At 40.1% G+C, this 22040-nt stretch overlaps 2 protein-coding genes across 2 annotated transcripts in view; both read left to right on the top strand.

The window, feature by feature from the left end:
* Positions 1-281: 281 nt before the first annotated feature.
* MFSD6L (major facilitator superfamily domain containing 6 like) lies at positions 282-7211 on the top strand. The gene is made up of 4 exons (XM_078384063.1): positions 282-299; positions 1117-1286; positions 2512-2598; positions 5050-7211. The coding sequence occupies exons 1-4, from the start codon at positions 282-284 to the stop codon at positions 7025-7027; spliced, it is 2253 nt and encodes a 750-aa protein (XP_078240189.1). The 3' UTR covers positions 7028-7211.
* A 1887-nt stretch (positions 7212-9098) lies between these two features.
* Positions 9099-22040, top strand: part of LOC110080407 (bMERB domain-containing protein 1) — a 29474-nt gene continuing 16532 nt past the window's right edge. Inside the window, exon 1 of the mRNA XM_020796287.3 lies at positions 9099-21885. Within this exon, the coding sequence (XP_020651946.2) occupies positions 21807-21885 (79 nt within the window). The 5' untranslated portion in view covers positions 9099-21806. The remainder of the gene's footprint in view (positions 21886-22040) is intronic.

Genomic DNA, 22040 nt, shown 5'->3' with positions numbered 1-22040 from the left:
CTGCATATAAGCCTCAAATTATTTTGGCTCTAACTACTTTGACACAGGTTTACATAATTTTATCTTACTACAGAATCTCAAAGGTCAGAAGGTTCCAGATTTTCAAAATCCACCAAACTATATTGAGTTGTAAATGAATCAAGTGTAGTTACCTTTTTAAAACCTTCAACTAAACACCATTTCACTCTTAATTCTCACATCTAAACAGAAAAATGTTTCTCAGATCAGGGGGTGGAGTACTCAAATTGTCCCCACCTTGGCTGTACTATCTCACCTTTAAAATGACCCTTCAGAAAAACGTAACTGGTGCCTATCTTGCCACATCAGCACCCTATGAATACCTGTATATAAATAAATCTCTCAGCTTTTCAGATACTGTATATCAAAGCCACTGTTTGCCTTTGTTGTTTGTCATCCATTTTTCACTGCAGCTTTTGTGAACAATAACAAATCCCCGGTTCCTGCCCATGCTGAAGATACATTTTTTTAAAAAAAAGTCAAATACTGGATAAAAGGGGAAAAAAACGGGAAGAAAGCAGATGCAGATGAACGAAGCAGATGAACGAAGACAAAGAGGAATGCTCTCGGCCTCTCTGTGCTAGTTTACTTGCGGGGGCGGACGTCTACTGACTCGCTGTGCCAAAGGGCAAGAGACTGCAATTCACGACGGCTTTACACCGAATTAAGTTCCCACTGAACTGAATGGGGGCTACTTCCGAGCAGTGGCAGCGGATGCCCCGCTGTGGTTGTGGGGAGGAAGGTGCAGCTACCAGGGGTGGGCAGAGCCAGAAGCAAAAGAAGTACGTTACAGTATACGTATCCAAAACAGAGGCAGGCGGCCATTCACACCTACAGAGACCTGGATGGCTGCGCGGGAGGGGGGGTAGCCTGAGCCTAACGTGAGGCAGCATCCTCAGGAGTCATCATTACTTTCTCCAAGGCGGTCCCCCCTACCCCCGCAACAGTCTGCCCTTGCATAGGGGAGGGGGGTGTCCCTCCAACCCCGTGGTCGGAAATCCCCCTCCGATTCGGAGGAAGAGAGGCGAGGCCGGCCGAGCGACGGGGCGCGCGCTCCGAAGGGCCGAGGCGAACAGGTGCCCCGGGGGCGGGGTCTAGCACGCCTCGGTCTGTGTTGCCGTAGGCAGGTGTGTCCTTGGCGCATGCGTAGTGCGTCTCTGCACTTGCTGGCAGGCTGGCGCCGCGAGCCCCGTCAACCAGCGGAAGCAGCAGCAGCGAAGCCACCGCGGCAGCCGCAGCAGCAGTAGTTCGCCCCCTCCTCCTCTCAGGTATTGGAGGCTCCGCGCGCTCGCGGGCCGGCGCGCGGTGAAAGAAATCCGCGCGCGAGAGGCGGGCGGCGGCGGCGGTTGCCATGGCAGCCTCCCAGAGGTGCGGGGATGAGGGTCGTATTTTTTCCCCAGGCCCCATTTGCTCTGGGTGGGACTGGAAGGGGGGGTCGGCTGGCAACGAGGGGACGCGCGACAGGGAAGGTTTTCGTGATCGCTGGCCTGGGAAGCGGGTTCCTCACAAGGACGCCGGGGGTGGTTTTTCGGCGCGTCGCCCTTGTCATGGATGGCCAAGAGTCATTAGGACAGGATCCTTGGTCTGGGGATAATGAAGTCGTCGGCTTTCCAGGGCTTCAAACAGGGTTCTTCGCTCGCCCTGCGGAGGAGATACCGGGGGTTGAACGTGAACCTTTGGCATGCGAAGCATTGTGCCCTGCTCGCCCCACCCCAGTCACGGAAGCGTTAGGAGTTGCCACCCCTTTTTAATCTCATCACACTATGACAGAGCAAAGAAGGAACCCTGGGCCGTGCACTCATATTTACACCCTATCAATTTCGCTATTTTTTGACAGAGTTGAAAAACAAGTCAGGAGAGACCATTTTTATTGCTGTTGTTACTTTTGTTGTTGTTTTTGTTTTACAGCTGCCTCAGTTCCAGAGTGGTTAAGGACCAAACAACACTCTTCTATATTTCTCCAAAAGGAAATCCCTTTCATTGTCTTTTAAGCATACTTCTTTAAAAAGTGTTGTAGAGTATGCAAAAACACAGTGTGATTTCAAAAGACTATGGAAAAACTACCCATATGTTATGTTTCTACTTACTATGTATGGACACAGCTCCCAAAATGTGACTCTGGTGGCAACCCCAGGAAGAGTGTATTTAGATGTAATTAGTATGGGCTGTGCTTGTCTTTTGAGATTTACCAAAGATATATCTACAGTATGTTTTTTAAAAAATAATGTTTTCAGCCAAGTATTCATGAGTTTTAACTGTTACGGGGGGGCCATAAAGTTGCTTCTGGCTTATGGAGACCTTACAAATTAGGGACCTCCAAAATGTCCTCTCATTAACAGCCTTGCCCAGCTCTTGCAAACTCAAGGCTGTAGAGTCAGTCCAGTTCATATTTAATAATGATTGCATACCGCCAAGTCTACTCTAACTTATTGTGACTCTTTCCAGTTTTTCTCTGAAATGATTTAGTGTTCCCTTCTTTTGAGGGTGCTCTAGGACTATATGGCATGTCCAAGAGGCTGGTTCTTCTTCCAAGAGGCACAATGGAAAAATCAAACTCCTGACCTCTGGCTCTGCAGCCAGGTATCCAGCTCATTGCTCCAGCTATCTCCTGTTTGGTCTTCCTCTTTTCTGCTGCCTTCCACTTCTGCTAGCATTATTTCTTCTTGTTGTGAATTTTGTTTTCTCAGAGTCTTGATAACCTCAATATAGTAAGTTTTTCTTCTACACAGAGTTCAGGCACCTACTTTCTGGTAGTCTGTGGTATCTGAAACACTTCTCAAACACCACATTTCAAAAGAATCAGTTTTTTTTCCCCCATTAGATTTTTTTCATTATCAGGTTTCACATCTGCATGTAGCAACTCAGAGTATGAAAGATTTGGGCTTTAGTCTCCAGTGACATATCCTTACTGTGAAGAACATTTTTTAGTTCCTCCATAGTTGCTCTTCCAAATCATGGTCACCATCTTCTACAGAAGAAGTTCTAGTTGGTGTCTTTACACCTTTCAGCTTTTGTTAATCTTGCTTTGCAGTTTCCTGAGATAACCCACATTTTACTAAATCAAATTATGAATAGAAAATTCTTCCAGCTGTTATTACACATTGGTCTTTATGCCTTTTTTCTCATACATAAATGACATAGCAGCATTTTAATATTTATTCTTTATCTGTTCCTGTGTGAACAGGGCATTTTAAATCTCAACATTGCCATCTCTGGGCAAATGTGCTCTAGAAGAAATGCTGGAAACCATGGCTGGCAGCATGTTAAGATAATAATTGAAATCTGTCTCCCAGCTGGTTTTGATGGATGGATACATTACTGTTAGTTTTCCAGCAGTCACAATTTTTTTGTTGCTTGAAACTTCATTTTAGAAAGAATGTTGGGCATTTTAATTCTTCTGTTTTCAGAGCTTTAAGGCATTGCAGAAGTACTGTGGGAAATTACTGGGAACACTTTAAACAAAACCAGTTCTTAAAAGACTGTGGAACTCATTTTTGCTGTGGCTCATACAGCACATTCATGGACCTGAGGCATAAAGTCAAAACGATAGGCCTGGGAAGTCATATTCTAAAATGTTACATAAATAGGTTTTAGCCAATAAACCAGCGCACCCTTGGAATATAGTGCCCAAAGCAAATTGTTCATATTGAGCCCCATCACTCAATCCACACGCACTGCAGAGAGCCCATTTTTATTTGTTTGAAATTCATTAAATTTGTTGTGTGTACTTTTAGTACTTTATGTAGGTTACTTTGGGGTATTTATTTCATGACATAGTAAATGCATGGATTTTCATTGTTGCATAGAATCCAGCCATTTTTGTCAAGAAATTATTTCCTTTGTAATAACAGCATTTTTCCAACACTTAATCTCCAGGAGAAAACATGACTCTACTCCTCTACCAGTACTAAATATTATGTAATGTAGTTTCTGAAGTGTCATTATCACCTCCTTGGTTGTTATTATGACATCACTAGTGATTATGCATACATCACTTTTGCCTTCATAACCATATAAAAAGAAAACAACAACAACACATTTACTTTACTTTGGGGGCCTCTTAACTTTTTGTGATTAAAAAAAGCACTCTCCATTCCATTATGCAACTGACATGAGACCTAGCATGAGTGAAATGATTAAAAACACTGGCTTTCTTTAATCATCTAATAAGTTTCTATCTAAACAACCCTATACTTATAGACTCAAGAAGTAAATCTATTGTTGATGTCTAAGAGAGTATACAACCTGCATCCAAAAACTAAGCTCTTTGGCTAGAGAGGCCAACCTTATCCAAACACCAGTCAGATCTGTTAGAATGGCAGATACAGGAGATAGCACCTTCTGTGAGGTGGACATATTCATATGGAATGCCCTATGCCAAAATGTTCAGATTGCAGTTTCCCTGCATGTTTTTAAATGGACCCTAAAGACTTGATTGTTCCAGACTGTTTTTAATTTATTAATTTTAAAAAATTCTTAAAGTATTTTACTGTGTCTGTTACATTCCATTAAGTTGTATCCAACTTATGGCAACTGTAATAGGAGTTTCAAGGTACGAGAGAAAGTTAAGCATTGGTTTTACCATTACAGTTCCCCCAGTGAATGTCCATGGCCGAACTGGAACCCTGATCTCCTGAGTCCTAGTCCACCACTCTACCCACTGGATATCAACTGCTGTACTTCTACAGTTTCAAGGAAACATTCACTATGTTTTCAATTTATTGTTTAAAACATTTGTTTTGTAAACTGCCTTTGAGAGGCTTTGTCTAGAGACAAAAAGCTACTGTACATTGTAGAACTGCTTTTTACATTGTACATAAAGTGTACAAAAGTGAGTAAAGATTGTAGTCACAGGTGGGTTGTGAGCCTGAAGGCAATTATTGTGGTATTATTATTATTTTTAATACAATTCCAATACATACTCAGTTACTTATATTACATTTTTTACTGCTAACAAAAATAACTGTTCATTTTAACATGTTACATTTAGTTTATGTAATACTGACAAATCTTTGTTTTATTAATTTTCAGGACAAAATTGAGAACCAAGCCTGCACCTGAAGCCACGAGTATGAATAGTCAGTGGGATGTGAACAAAGCACTAACTCTTGCTGGCTTCTTCAATTTTCTCTATGGTGCTGGAAATGCTTGCACAATTCCATTTTTAACTCTGTACTTTCGGGAGCTTGGACTGAGCCCACCATTAGTAGGAATTGTAATAGGACTCAAACATTTAATCACATCCCTGTGGGCCCCATTATGCTCTTATCTTGCAAAAACCTACAATAAAAGGAAAGCTCTTATCAGTGGATCTCTACTGTGCTCAGCTGGAGCAGGTTTGGTCCTTACTCTCGTCCCACCAATGAGCAAGGACATTGTCTATACATACTGTAACATGAGTCAGCACCCAGGTAAACTATTGGTTGCAACCCAGGTGCCTTATATCAATAAGAACAGTCTGAGTACAGTGAATACAAGACCTGCTCCTGATGACAAAATGCTCTCTACAGAAACAATTGGAACAACCTCAAAGGACCTGCTGACTGCCGCAAATTCGACAGATGTATATACACCAATCAAAACATATCCTGTACATGTACCTCCTGTGACAGACAGCAGAGTTGGTGATGTGCATATAGATACACAGCAATTCAACAATGTCCCTTCTAGTGTGACATTAGATGGTTCGGCAGCAGAAATAGCCTTAGTAGAAAAAATGTTAGAGATATCTACTATGAATGGGCCTGTGAAGGCAACCAGAGGTCCAAATACTGGCATCATGAATGTGAAAGAAAATTTCATGAGAAATGACTCTTCAAGGACAAGTTCTAACTTCACATTTCACACAGCCCTGATGAGCCTTACAGAGACACCCTACATATTAAAAAACCTATCTGGACGTTGGGAAAGAGCACAGGATGTGAGCTCTCAGTTACTAGAGGGCACTGAGTTCTTGGACAGTGAGCATAAGGTCTTTCTTATGGTGCTAGGTGTTGTTGTGCTTTGGGAGCTCCTAGCTGCACCTCTTGGGTGGATGGTTGATGACAGCTTGTATGAGTATCTTGATTTTGTGGATGCTGCAGACAAACATGGGAACCTTTGGATCTGGAATTACTTAGGCACTTCTGTAGGAGCATGCAGCATAGCAATATTTGTTGATCAGCTGAATTGCTTTTTAAGCACCAACATCCCACGCTCTGTGGTACATTTTTATGGCTATGCGTCGTTGATAACTTTAACATTACTTGTCAGCATCTTCTTTCCTATCCATGTGTCCAAAAAAAATGAACACATCAATAAAACTGTCAAGGCTTTGAGCCTCATTGGGAGTGATGGCCGGACCATCCTGTCTGCTGTCACTGTCTTCCTCACAGGGGCCATTGGGTCAACTGTGCAGAATTTTCTTTTCTGGCAAATGCAAGACCAAGGCAGCAATGAATTATATATGGGCCTCTCTGTTGCCATTGGACTAGTTGTTGAAATCCTCCTCTATTTCTTCAAAAGCAAGTTGCTAACAGCTCTCTCTGGTGGCGGCACAGTTGCCTTGAGTTTAAGTTGCCTGGTGGCACAGCTCCTCTATTATTCTTTCCTGTGGGATAGTTGGGTGGTGCTGCCAATTCAGATCTTATGTGCCTTCAGCAATGGTGCCTTGTGGTGGGCTGTGAACATGCAAGCAGATGACATTGCCACTCCTGGCACAGAAAGGTCTCTGCACCTTGTCCTGAAAGACCTTTCGTATGGATGTGGAGCCAGTCTAGGCAGCTTTGCAGGAGGGTTTGTTGTGAACAGTTTTGGCCTAGCAGTGCTCTACAGAGCATGTTCCATTACTCTGATACTCTGGCTGATCTTGTTTTTAATTGTCCAGTCCAAGTTGCCACGGCAGAAAAAAATTAATTATTCCCGCCTCCTTGCTGCAGATTCCAGTGATATGAGTGACTCTGATGATGATAAGGAACGGGACTGGCTGGTAAAGGCAATGAGGGATGAACACTTCAATAGAAATTGGTAAAAATTTTACATTCCACTAATCTGTTACCCACAGAACATACATGAAAAATAAGGTAAACTTGTTAGATTTGGTATACATGGAATGTACATGGAATCATTCTACTGGCACTGGATTTTATGGTTGTATGTATTGCTCAAGATGGAATTCTAAAGATTATATAAAGATTTTATTTTTGTAAAATTAAGTTTTGTAAATATTTTTGACAATCTTGATTTTCCAAAGTTTAAATTTTCAAGATTTAGAGAAAGTGGACTTTTAAGTAGTTTCAGAAGAAATAAATATGGTGTTTGGTCTTCCAGGCTGACAAAACATGATTATCTTTAGAGCCACTGCTTGCATTACTAAGGTTTCCAGCAGCTGAATTATTCTTCAAAAAAAATTGTTGGTAATGCTTCTCTTAAGAATTTCATTTACAATTAGACAGAGATTGAAAAAGAAAGAAAATGCTGATTTCTTTTTACTGGATACTGTGCTGCTGGAATTGATCTGAGATTCTGGGGTGAAATTGTTTAGGATTAGAGATGGGCATGAGATGAACCACAAATCGAAAAACCCCATGAACCGGGCTGGTTCGTGGTTTGTCTTGTGGGCGGTTCAGGGAGCCACATGTTCACCAAGTGAAATGAAATCCAAACTTTTTCATCATTGGTGGTTTGTTTTGCTTTGTCCCCCCGCTCCCTGAGAAAGCCTCTCTTCATTGGGCCCAGTACCTACCTTACTCACTGTGGGACTCGCCTCTCCGTACCCTACGCTGCTACTGCTGAGGTGAGTAGGAAAGTAGGCTTAGGGCCTACTTTCCCCAGGGCTTCCTGGGAGGCTTAGGGTATTGTGGGAAGTCTAGTTTTGCTGCTCATTGGGCTATATAGGAAACCCTGAAAGTACACTTCCCACAATACACTCAGCTGGGCAGTGTGGCAGTAGCAGATGGAGGAGGAGGTTTGGAGCAAGTATGGTAGGTGCCCATGAAGGGAGGTGTGGGATGGGAAACCCATCATCAAGGGCTTTCTGTGTAGATGAGTTGGAAAGCCTCCTCATCATTTAGAGATGGGCCTGAACCCAATGAATAGGTTCATTAAATAAATTTCTGTACGGTATGTGGACACTAATAAACCACCACTGTGCTGGTTCTTGCCCATCTCTATTCAGGATCTATATTGCTCTTTTTTGCTGGTGTGCCACCCAGTTTCCTTTTGGTCAGTTATTCTCAAAAGAAATTTTACAAGATGTCTCTGGCCTCCTATCTCAGCACTTTTAATTATTAAAAGCATTCTTTACTTTCCCCACATTTGCAATTAAAGTATAAAAGTTGCATGGTCTAGAATGCATGTTTCAGATGACTGCTTACCCAGTAGCCAAAGAGGGATCAAGAGAAGGCACAGACTTGGCATAAAATTTTCATCTGTTAATGTATAATGTATACAAAGGAGCCTTTTGGTGCAGTGGTTAAACTGCAGTATTGTAGCCAAAACTCTGCTCACAACTTGGGTTTAGTACCAGGTAGCCAGCTTGAGGTTCACTCAGCCTTTCATATTTCTGAGGTCGGTAAAATGAGTACTTACCTTACTGGATGGGAGCAATGTGTAGCCTGCATAATTAAATTGTAAATCATGTAGAATGTGTTTTAAGCACTATGGGACAGTACACAGTATAAGCAGTGCACTTTGCTTTATTACTGCAAATGTTGAATTAATTACGTATTATTATTTAAATAGAAATGCAGTGCTTGCTGTAGTGGGAATGAATTTGACCAAGTGACCTCTGTGCCTGCTCATACTCTTGTCCAGTTGCTGGTCATGAGTAGAGATGGGCACAAACCTTGGTTCATATGTTTGTGTAGGTTTGAATGCATGACACCGCAGGTGCCGCACGTTCCCTTCCCCTGCCTCCCTGGCTGGATCCCCCACTCACCAGCTGGCATGTGCTCCTCTCCTCCTCCTCTTCAGCTGTTCGACCAGTCCCCAGCAGAAGCATGGGCTTCCCTGCCCCACCTCCTTGGCTGATTGATTGCCCAGTCCAGACAAGAAGGCAGGAAAGACAAACCCATGGTCCTGCTGGGGACTGGTCAAACAGATGAAGAGGAGAAGGAGAGGAGTTTGTGCCAGCTTGTAAGTAAGCCATTGGCCAGGGAGTTAGAGGAAGGGAACGTGTGGTACCTGTGGTACTGTGCATATGAACCATCATGGACATCAGCACCAAGGTTCGTCCTTGTAGCTTATGAGTAGCTTCAGTGGCTCTGCTCTTCCTCCTATGGGTTTTTATCATTAAAATACAGTAGACTTGAACTGGGCAGCCTTTCAAATAGAGGAATGCCCTCAATAATCCTTTAAACAAAAGATTTTCCACTGTAAAGTAGGACACATGGTATATACAGTTTACATCTAGCTCTCTCCACTTTCACGTTTTGGCTTAATAATATGTGCAAAGACAATCCTGCTTTCAGCAGACCACATCTTGGTTGGAAAGTCAGGTTTCTGTGATGAATGACTGCTTTGTGTAGGCAGTACATCATCTTTTTTAGATACAGAAATGGTTTTGCCTAAACACTAAACACTAATTTGGCTTAAGGATTCAGTTCCACTGTCCCATTGCAAATCTGCGTGCATGTCAGATAATTTACTCTCACAGACTATGTGCATATAACTCAGTGCATATGTGTGTGGATACAAGTGGGTGATATCAGCATTACATAGAGTAGAGAGACATTCTTCTTTTTAACTTCCACTTGCCACAGATTAGGCCCCCCATCTTGTGGTCAGTAGGAAGTAACCTCTCTCCTTTTTGTCTAGTGAAAACTTCTGCTGGCTACAAGTTGCCTTTTGGTGGGAAAAGCCTTGAGTTAACAATTTGCTCTGCAGCTTCAGTAAGATAAAAATACAACAGTAGTAGCTCTTAGGAAGAGAAATAGTGTAAATTTTTAAAAGCACTCTTGATAGGTCAGTCTGAAATTTCATTTGAAAAATAGATATTCACAGAATTACTTCATGGCTATACTAAATATAATATAGGAATTTTATAGTTGGCATTCCCATTTTTTTCTCTTCTTTGGAATTCAGAGGGAGGAGAAATTGGATTAGGCAGGGAGTGGGGTCTGATACTTTTGCATCATTTAAAAGCTCAGATGTAGATTGTCTTTTTAGAACTGTTGTCAGCTATGGAGAGAAAGACTTACAAACACACTCTTCATACATGTTTATGTTTTCTTTTCCACAATTAATAGTGGTTCAGGGTGGACTGTAGGGAATTCAGTTGGTGAATCAGTAAGTGGGATGAGCTAATTTCTCCCTCATACCGCAGTTCGATTTAAACTGGACCTTTCTTACAGGCTGGTAGTTTTTAAACTACAAAAAAATGACAAGTGTTCAGATTATAAAACTCTCCTATCACTTCTTATTTGAACAGGGAAGATAGTCCTTTGAGAGCAATCTGATTTGTAAACATTCATTAGTAAGAAAGACTAATGTTGTAGATCAGTGGTTCTTAACCGTTTTGAAAGAAACGCCCCCTTGAGCCATTGAGGAAGTTATCATTGCCCCCCTCCCCATGGTGATGATATCTTATTTATTTATTTATTTATTTATTTATTTATTTATTTATTTATTTATTTATTTATTTATTTATTTATTTATTTATTTATTTATTTATTTATTTATTTATTTAAGACACTTAAATCCAATGACCCCTGAAAACAAACTTCAATTGCAAGAAAATGAAATGCCCCCAAAAAGTAACATTTAATGATTTAGTTGCAAGGGAATTTTAAGACGCAAAAAGAAATATAAAAAGGGTATAAAAACAAACCACAATGCAGGAATTAAAAATTTCAAGACGAAAACTCTGAAACTAAATTAAGATTGGAGGAAAATATATATTCATGCACACTGTAAAAAGGCTGCAGCCATCTTCACAGGTGTGGCTTGCTCCAGTGCCCCCCTATCGCCCCCCATCTGCTCCAGCGCCCCCACGCCGCCCCATTTCGTTCTACCGCCCTCCTGAAAAATGAAATCGCCCCCTGGGGGGCATTATCGCCCACGTTAAGAATCACTGTTGTAGATTATATTTTTAAGGGCTTGCTCTGGTACCATTTCATTTTTGCCATCTGCAATCTTTTAGTAATTTTTAAAATGAATTTGTCCAAGTGCTACAAGCAGTTTTTATCTATATTTCTACCTACAATCATGTTATTATTCATTTTTCATAAGAATCCAAGCATAGCAATAATTTTGCTGTGTGATGCATGTGCATTCCAGTCTTTATACTATATAACAGTTTAGCTGCTGATAAATATGAAAGTTGAGGGAGCCATGTTCCTCTGCTGCAGGATCCTCCAGGCCCTGTATGCCAGAATTAGACTTCTCTGCTTCTACTACTAATGCAGCCTTTGCCACTGGAACCCTTGCTAGCTGAGGCCATTGTGAGAAGAGGCTATTACACAGAGAAAGTAAAAACATTCACTGCAAGATATTAGTATGTGAAGATCTCCACAGAGGGGACTTTGCTGTCTTAAAAAGTCATGCCATTTCCATTATTATACAATTTTTGCTGGAAACAATTAGCTGTGCCAGTCTGTTTTAGCATGTATAGACTTTTTAAATGTTGTGGTATTTTATGAGTTTAACAGATTTGCTTCATTGTGAGCTTTTGTGAATGACAACCAACTTCCTTCACACTGAAGTAAATCTGCTACTCTTTTAAGGTGCCTTACTGTTTATTATCCTACCATATAGACATTGAACACATAGGAGAAAGAAGTCAGATGCATGCAAGGATACAGACTGAAGTGAGAGTAAAAACTCTTCATGAAGCCCCTGTGTTTGTAAAAGTTTTAATCAACTGCATCCGAGATTATGACTGGTTCATTTTGTGTATGGAATTCAGTGGGAGTTCCTGAAAACTGAATGTGTCCTTTTATGTTCAACTCATCCTTCATGATTAGAACTCCTTCCCAGATTCCTTGTCTTGGTTATAATTTCCTGGGGGGGGGGGGCATGTTAGTTTGTTGCAGCACAACCAGCAAACTATCATGTATCTTAAAGATGAATGGATTTTGTTTGATGTATGATTTGTACAATACTCCTACCTGACAAAATAATGTGCATTTCACCAATATTTATGCTAAGCTTTTGATTTCTTTCCTTTAAAGTGCCATAGGACCTGTTGATGGCTTAGAACAGAATGTGGCAAATGAGTAGATTAGATTTTAGTTTTCTTGCAGCATTATTTCTTCGAATGGTCACTCTATCTTTAAATCACCCTCCTCATCCCAAAGCTTCCAAAGATTTCTCAAGGGTGAAACAGAGCCCCAGGGAGCCTGGAAACCTTAAAGGGGAGGGAGGGGAACATTTAAATTAAATTCAAATTAAGGGTATAGACTATATACTCTTATTACTATTATGGGTATATACTATAGAGTGATGACATCATAACTGTTTATGAGGCAGGAAAGAATCCCCCCCCCCCCAGTTTAAGACTACTGAGATGTTCAGGTCTGATTCTAGTGTGATGCTTGGAGTAGCATCAGGAGCTTCAGTCCTTCCCTCTGCAGTCCACATTAAAAACATGTGCAGGAAAGGTTTCTTGCACTCTAGAACAAGTTTACTGGGCATGTGGGGAACTGCAGGAAGGGGGGGAGTGCTTCCAATGGAAAGCCCATTCCCAAAAGATTTTGTGGTATCTAAGATAGCAAATATAGCTTAGAATGAGCTTTCCTGGCCTCAAGTTGAGTTCTACAGACACATGGCCAGAGGGTTGTACAGGCAGTAGTATAAATGTTTGTGGAGCTGGGATTAGAGTAAATTGGGATCTGGAAAATGACAATTGTATTACAGTATTAACACTGTTAATGAATTTTTAAATTGTTGATTATGTAAACATCGAAGCACTGGGTAAAATAATTAGTGCTGTCTGTGTGGGGGTTAATGCACAACTATAGGCTTATCCATACTAAAATAAAATACAAAAACATTGTGGCTCATTAAAGGTTAACTGTTATACTTTAGCGTGAGCTTTTGTGGATGCATCCATTTCTTCAAAACCATTTTTGTCTATTTTTCTATTTTATTTTATTTTAAAAAATTTGTGCCTGGATATGCTTGCATAAACTAACATGTCTATGTTAAAACTACAATAATTAGGCTTTTACCTTTGAAGTGTTGAAGCAACTTGATCTGCTCTCAAGAAAAAAAATGTTCTAAAGCAAAAGTAAGACTGTTGTGAAACGAACTTATGAATATATATAGTGTGCTAAGAATCCCTTGACTCGATTCAAGTCTCTGCTTATAGACTGAAATTTGTGAATGTATCCCAGTTCAATTCCTAACTTCTCACATCTCCCCTTGAAATTCTCTTTTTCTATAATAGCCACTAAGTGAGAGATAGTTGAGTGTGATTCAGGGGGTAAGTGTAAAGCTTTAGAAATCACAATCAGCATTCTGATTATACCTGGAAATGAAATACGTAAATTAAGATGTACAGGAGTCTCATACACTTATGATTGGCCACACTGAACAGTCTGGCTGCAGCATTTAGGACTGGATGAGGTTTTAAGATAGATTTTAAAGGCAATCCCACATAGGCCATGTTACTGTCATTCGAATGGTGTGTACATTGAGGTTGTTGTTGTTTTTTTTAAATAAGCTTTCCTCTTCAGAAAGTCACTCTCTATTATAGGAGAGTGATGAAAATACACCAGGTGCAGTGTGGAACATATACATTTCTCCACTTTGTGTGTTTAGTTAATAGCCTAACAGGACATCTGTGACTTCATTATAAAGCCATTAATTTTTTTCCAGCACAAGATGTTTTCAGTCATCTTCTCACATATATCACTGTGTACCCTGATCGTCTGCAGTTATTCTGATCATGTATGATTAGCATATCCTATTATTACATAGAATTCCTTTTTCAAGTGAGAAAAAGTATTTAAAACATCCTCTATTCATTTTGTCTGCTGTTTGAAAGTCAAGCATTTGGTCTTTGTTTTAGACTGCAAACCTGCAATTATTATTGAATATTCTTAGAGTTCATTTTAACTAATTTATAGTAGGATGTATTGGTTACAAATTGTTATACCAATATATACTTTTATCTTTGTAACCATAAAAATTGCTGCTGCTGAACCTGCACATACAATATGTTCTTTTCTTCTGCCTTATACTTGTTACTAAAAATGTGCAGTGCTGAGTGGATTGTTTTCCAGAATAAGGCTTGCAGCATTTTCTGTGGGATACAGTTTCTGTAAGATTCAAGTCTCCAGAGAGAACTATACTGAGAAGTAAAGACTAGATTTTTCAGTTTCAGTTTGCATGAATCATTCCAGGTTCTTCAAAAGGTTCAGCATAATCAGCAAACATTTTCACAAATGTGAGTCACTGTGGAATTTATAGTGAAGTGGGAAATCTGAAAATTGAAGTCCTGAAAATTCATGCTTCATAAGTTACACTTTCCTGTTCAGCTAGCTTTTAACAAATTGATCTCATTCTGTCCTTTTTGCAGGCTCCTGAAAGGAGCTGTGTGATTATTTTTTCTTGAATATATCACCATGAGGGATTTTTGAAATGCCAAAAACTGAATCCTGATGGGATGGAACACACTGCTGATTTTCCACCCATGTAACTGGGTTCATTTTTCTCTTCCATCATAAGGGTACCTGTTTGCCAGTTCATGAAGCACCTGTTACAGTAGGAATCTTGGTTTTCCATGAGTCATTCCCCCCCCCACTAGAGAAGCAAAGGATTATTGTTATCCAAATAGGAATATCCTGGATTTTTCTTTGATAGCCTTTGTTGCTGGATTCCTCATAGTCTTTGTCATGTTGAGGATGCTGATACTCATTTTGCTATTAATAGGAGACAAAGTTGCTTTATACAAAAAAAAAAGATTGATATGAAAGTCAAAAGCCAGTACCCATCTGATCTGTGTAGGAAATGTTCTTATACACGTACAAGGGGGGGAAGTAGATTCCGAGTGGTATTTCTTTCTCATTGTGCTTCTACAAGTGTCAATGCTTCATAGACACTTGTTTTTCTGTGACAGAAGAGTTTTCAGCCATGCAAATCAAACTGCAGACAGTGTGATTGCATCATGAACCTTAGCCTAGTTCTCACAAGTGTTATGAGAATAAGTCCTAAACTTGTAAATTAAATAGAAAACATCACCAATGTTTGGTTTTTGCTCACAGTCATTTCTGTTCCAGAAAAGGGGACTGTCACCTTAGCTGTCAACTGATTTGTTAATTTAACATATTCTACTGTTTAATGTGTTATAATATACTCTTTTCCATGCAGAGAATTTTCAAAACAAGTGTAAGGTGTGGTGGCACGTGTTAAGAACTCTGTGTTGTACATCATTGAATAAGATGAGTAATTTCTATTGGCTGAGATTTCTTTTGACTTGTGCAATTAAGAGGCAATAATCAACTTCTCTCTTTTAACATTTGCAGGTGTTCCTACTTTAACAGGAATCAATCATTTTCTTTTTCCATAGACAATTGGCAGGTTTCCCTCTCTTGAGTGTACCATTTAAAAGTAGTCTGTATAATTAACAAAAGCACCTTCAGCCACTGAAACAGCAAGTGAGATGCTCCAGAGTTCTGATAGCTCGTGAAACACACGAGTATTTTATAATATTTAAATTTTAAATTTTTATTGTCAGTAATGCTGAAAATGCCTTTGCTCCACAGTTTAGTCAGCTGACTCTGTTTAACCAATAAACAGCTGGATTTACAGGGAGGAGAGTTTGTTTTAATGCTTAATTTACAGAGAACTTTTATCTGTATTGTATATGAATTTATATTGTATGTAACAAAGCAAAGTGTCTTGTTTGCAGGTGATGCTGTTGGCTAGTAAACTCCCAGAGTGAGGAAAAGATGAAGCAGGAGAATACAGAAGTAGAGATGGGATATTTGTATTTGTCTCCCCGAGGACGTATTGTCACCACAGGTGGCCAGGCCCTTTGGACCTTCCCACCCACCCCCCCAGAACTGGCCAGTGCACTTATCATTTGTGGCACGTTGTGATGGCCATCATTTGCATCACACCAATTGCAGAAGTAGCCCCGCCAGCATTCCCCCGCCTCCCTGACCACTCTCGTGAGGAGGCAAGATGAGAAGTCTCCCCTGATCAGCTGCAGAGAGGCTGGGAAATGTTGGCTGGGCTACTTCTGCAATTGACACGGTGCAAATGATGATGGCCATGCACGCTACGGCAGGCCAATTTGAAGTCATAGTCAAAGAAGCAGTCAAAATGGACAAAAATCCAAACAATCCGGAGCAGGGGGTCAAGGCACACAGAAACAAGACAGATCCAATCAGCTAGCACAGCCAATTGAAGGACAATTTCTAGCTGTGCTGCTGGAGCCCTGCCTAGCACACAACTGCAGGTGTTTGGATTGCAAGGGAAGAACCAAGCTGCAGGGTTTGGCCCTTCAGTTTCCCTGAGAGAAAAAGCCCACTCACAAGGAGACCTCCTGTGCAGCCAAGCACTCCACTTTGGGACTTCAAACTGGACTCATGCTTTCAGATTTATTTGCTCCTGGGGGCTGGAAGATTGTCTCACCTCTTCCTCAGGCTCAGCTCCTGAGCTTCCATTATCCATGGGCTCAGGCTCCTGAGTCTTTGAAGGTCCAGGATCTGTGGGTTTGGGCTCCTGGGTTCCTGAGGGTCCAGGATCCCTAGGGTCAATTAGGTCCTCTATCACACCAGGCTTTGGAGTTCCTCAGGTTCATCATCATGAGAGAGTCATCTGTTGAGGACATGACACAAAGGGAGCTTTGACAGCGGTATATCTGTTGACCTGGGGTTTGTTTGTCTAGACCACGATACTAACAGTCCCCTGTTTGTTAACAGTTTGTGCACTGTGCTGCATCTTCAGTTCAGACTGCTTCATGCTGTAGACAGACAACTGGCCCTGAAGTGTCGTCTAGGCAACATACTAACTTAATGAAGCATCCAGCAGAGACAGGGAAACTGCTACCCCATTCCGATCTGTATGCAAAGCGCCTTTAGAAAACCTCACCTGAATAACAGAAACATTATAGGCAGATGAAATGCTTGTGGACTTCAAGCACTGTGGACACTGACAACCAGATTGTCACTGTGAGGAATATGTGAAATATTTAAAGAAATGGACTGTAATCCACAATAGCTTTGACAGCAATTTCGTAAAGGTGTCACAACATTTTGCTTTGTGTGTGTGTGTGCGCGCTCGCACACGTGCTTCATTGTTGCTGAAACAAATTAATGTGTCTACCCTCTGAAAACTGAAACAGGATCTGATCCAACACAGTTTGTATGTTCTCATGCCTAAATATATCCTTCATATTCAACAGTGGCTTCAGTTAAAAAAACAAAATCCATAATAGGTTTTGGTCAGCATAAAATAGTTTTCCGCATCCTTGTTTCATAGATAGTGACTCATTAGCTAATTGTTCTTGACAGCTGAAAGAGGGGAAGGGAAATCTGGCACTTTGTTCATGTACCATCATTGCTACTGAGAGGGAGGAAGCTGATCTTCCAGATGTGGTTGGACTCCAACTTCCGTTGTCTATGGCAGCAACAAGAGAAGCTCTGCCACCGTGACCAATGGTTACGGATGACAAAAGGAACAATCCAACCACACCTGGAGGGCCAGAGGCTCCCCACTACTGCATTAGAACAATTTATTCTGGAGACAGTGTTTGACTTGTGGAAGGGAGAAAACAAGAATAATGATTATTCCTAACTTTGTGTTTTATTCACTGCCTTTAGTTTTGCAAGAGATATGGAAAAAGTGTAAAATATAAATGTATTGAAGGCTCATCTGATTTGGGGGACAATGTTCCAAACAACTGAAGACTTAGATGGTGGTGATGGTGGGAAGTAACAGTTTAAAAGATATCCATCAACATAGCTTATCCAGAAACTTAATAATTGTAATTATGTGCCATCAAGTTGTTTCCATTATGGACCCACATGCACTGGATTTAATCAGAAGTGCTACCAGTCCTTCCTCCTGGTGGCATTCTGGACTAGGCAGCTTGCCCAAAGCAACACAAGTGACAGGGCTCATAATCCACCAGGCATACATGATCTGAGTGAGCTTGCCTGACCATTCTCCTGGAAGATACTGTGAGGATTCGAAGTCCCAGTTCGGATTATTGTCTTCTCCTTCTCTTTCCTTAATTTGTATGCTAACCATCTTCCTGGTTTGTTTGCGTTCTCAAAAAATTTTTGCTTTGCAAATTTGAGCTTCTTTGCGGTCTCTTCAGTGAGCAATATATTTATTTGGTGTTGTATATGTTTTGAAGGATGAAAAGGGAATAGATAGATTTTAACAGGAAGAAATAAAAAAATTGCTGAGGATTTCTACCGGAAATTATATGAAAAAAAAGAAGTAGACAGAGAAGCCCAGGAAGAATATATATTGAAACACAACGATATGAAATTGAGCAAAAAACAAATCCAGGCCTTAAATGAGCCCATAACGTATGCTGAAATTATGGAAGCCCTTAAAAAACAAAAAAAACACCAGGTCCGGATGGCCTACCAGCAGAATATTATAAAGAACTGGAAGAGGTGCTACTTCAGCCGTTTAAGAAGTTGATAGAATGCGTTGAGGAAGAAGGAGAAATACCAGCAACATGGGCCGAGGCAACAATTTCTCTTATACATAAGGAAAACATGGAAGGCAAAGAAATACAAAATTATAGGCCAATTTCACTACTGAATGTAGACTATAAAATCTATGCCACTATTTTAGCAACTAGAATGAAAAGAATTTTAACCCACTTGATCCATCAAGATCAGTCTGGGTTTCTCCCCAAAAGACAGATGAAGAATAACATAAGAATAGTTTTAAATGCCCTGGAATATTATGAAGCACACCCAGAGAAACAGATGGCCATGATATTTTTAGATGCGGAAAAAGCCTTTGACAATCTTGACTGGAACTTTATGATACACACGTTAGAAACACTGCAGGTTGGAGAAAGATTTATGAAATTAATCAGAGCAATATATACTGAACAAAAGGCAAAAGTAAGAATCAACGGCGAATTATCAAAAGAAATTCAAATACAGAAAGGTACTAGGCAGGGGTGTCCATTCTCTCCACTTCTATTTATTCTGACTCTGGAAATACTTAACGAACAAATTAGAAGTAAAAAGGAATTGAAAGGATTAAAAGTGAAAGGTCAAGTTTACAAACTCCAGGCCTTTGCGGATGATCTAGTTATTATACTGGAAGAACCATTGGAATCAATAGAAGACTTAATGACAACGCTAAAAAACTTTGGGGACATGGCAGGAATGAAAATAAACCAAAAGAAGACTAAACTACTTACCAAGAACGTGAGAGAACAGGAACGACAAAAGTTAATAGAGAAGATGAACTTCCAAAAAGAGAAGAAAATTCGATATTTAGGAATACAAATCACAAAGAAGACAAGCACATTATTCAAGGATAACTACATGAAACCAATGAAGGAGGTACAGAACAATTTGGAGAAATGGGATAAATTACAATTATCGTTGTTGGGAAGAATTGCGGTGATTAGAATGACTATCTTGCCAAAAATCTTATTTTTATTTCAGTCAATTCCTATCATGTTAAAGCAGTCATTTTTAAAGAATTCAATAAGATAATTATGAGATTTATATGGCAAGGTAAAAAACCAAGAATTAAAATTAAGGCTATGCAAGATGCTAAGCAGACGGGTGGCTTTGGTCTTCCTGACTGGGAATTGTATTACAGAGCTTGTATTCTAGATTGGATAAAAGAATGGATAACTTTAGAAAATGATAGATTACTTAGCTTGGAAGGACATGATTTACAACTAGGCTGGCATGCTTATTTATGGTATAAAAAGGACAAAGAACAAAAATTTTTTAATTCACATATGATAAGGAAAGCTTTGTTGGTAACGTGGAGAAAAATTGTACAACAAGTTTATTATAAAATACCTGCATGGGTGTTACCCATAGAAGCCTTCACACAATCCAATCTTATGACAAAAGCAAACCTTCTAAGATATCAAGAGCTATTTAAAAAGGACGGTGAATTAAGATCTAAAGAGGAATTAGAGTCGCAGAATGTTTATTTAGACTGGTGGCCTAGAATTCAGCTAGAATCCAGATATACAAACGATAATATAGAGGGTTTCTACTTCGAACAAACTATCTTTGATAAACTGTTATTGGGTTCAAAAGAACAAATTGTTAAGAAAATGTTTAATTATATGTTGGAAATTCAAATGCAAGAGGAAATGGTTAAAGAACCTATGATTAAGTGGGCACAAAATATAGGGCACAACATTGATATTGATCAATGGCTGAAAATATGGCAGAATAACATAAAGCTCACAAGATCGGTTAATTTTAAGGAGAATATATATAAGATGTTCTATAGGTGGCATATGACCCCTGAAAAACTGTCAAAGATGTATACTGATGTATCAAATAAGTGTTGGAAATGTGAAACACAAATGGGAAGTTATTATCATATGTGGTGGTCGTGTGGGGTAGCGAAAAAATACTGGAAAAGAGTGCATGTTATGTTACAACAAATTCTGCTTTGTAAAGTACCACTAACCCCAGAATTGTTTCTATTAAGCATGATACCCAATAACATAGATAAGTCAAAGGAACATATAGTTATATATATTATTACAGCAGCCAGAATTATGTATGCTAGAAATTGGAAAAGTACGGCGGTGCCGGAACAAGAAGATCTGATGGAAAAGATATGGGAAATAGCCGAAATTGACATCTTATCGGAAGTTATGAAGGACCAATCCTTGCAAAGGGCAACAGAAAGATGGGACTTATTTTATAAATGGACTGAATTAACAGGTAGTAGCTGAATATATATAGTGAAATGTGAATCTTATACATCAGGCAGAAAAGAGTAAATAGAATGATTTTGGATTTGATATGGCAATAGGTATAGATTGGATATTAGTATGCTATGATTTCCCCTCTCCCTCACAAATCCCCTTCCCTCACAAACCCTAACCCCCATGTCCCTATGTCACCCTTTATGTAAAAAATAAAATAAAATTATAAAAAAAAGGATTCGAAGTCCCAGTCACTGGCTTCCAAGTCAAGTGCTCCAACTCACTAAGATCAATTTAATTAGGGCAGCTCTCTGTGTGTGTCTGTGTCTGTGTCTGTGTCTCTCTCTTCAACTGACGTGGTGATGTAAACAATGGCCGAACCTTGCTTGAGACCATGTTAGCAGAAACCTTTTGGAAAAACCACCCCTTTTATTGTTGTTTGTTATTATTACAGCTTATGGAATCCCAAAGTCAGAGTGCTGGCTATGTTGTCTGATGAATTCTGGCAACTGTAGATTAAAAAATTAGTAGCTTGCTAAGGTCTGAAGAGAATATTGACAACTCCTACTTTGTGCTTTTCAAAAGCTTCCAAAGAATATGAATGAGCGGCTAACTCTTATTTCCACCAGAGGGCATCCCTCTGTCCTCATGGACCCACATCAAGCCTCCTTTTGCAGCCTCTGATTTTATTTCATCTCTAGGCAGCTGTGCAAAAGCATCTCTGTGTGGCATAGGCAGGCAGCAGCTGCCAGGCAGGTACCAGGCTTGGCTGTGTGCTGCTCTGCGTGTCTTTGATTTAACCTCCTGCCACCCACATGTCATCATTTCTCTTTCAAAGGATGGGTTCTGGCTTCCCAGCAACCTGCGTTCTCTAGAAATACTCTTCTTTGGGGAATCCTGACGATTTACAAAACAAAAAGAAAAGAAAACAGAGTGGAGGAACGGATTTAAAAACTAAAGCAAGGGGGTAAGGATGGAAAAGGAGATCAAAGCATCCACCCAATACGGATCTCTGGAATCAACCAAGTGGAGAGCAGCAGATATGGAAAAAGGTGAGTCTATTTACTTTGCATACCCAGAAATCAGCAGGAACCTCTCCCCACCTCCATACACATACTACATGCCCTGCACTGGGGAGGACATGCCTCCAGATCTGCAGAGTGTGTGTGTGTGTGTGTGTGTGTGTGTGTGTGTCTGTGTCTGTGTC

Source organism: Pogona vitticeps, chromosome 2 (genome assembly GCF_051106095.1).
Source record: "Pogona vitticeps strain Pit_001003342236 chromosome 2, PviZW2.1, whole genome shotgun sequence".
Taxonomy (NCBI): domain Eukaryota; kingdom Metazoa; phylum Chordata; class Lepidosauria; order Squamata; family Agamidae; genus Pogona; species Pogona vitticeps.
This window is presented reverse-complemented; position numbering and strand designations above follow the sequence as displayed.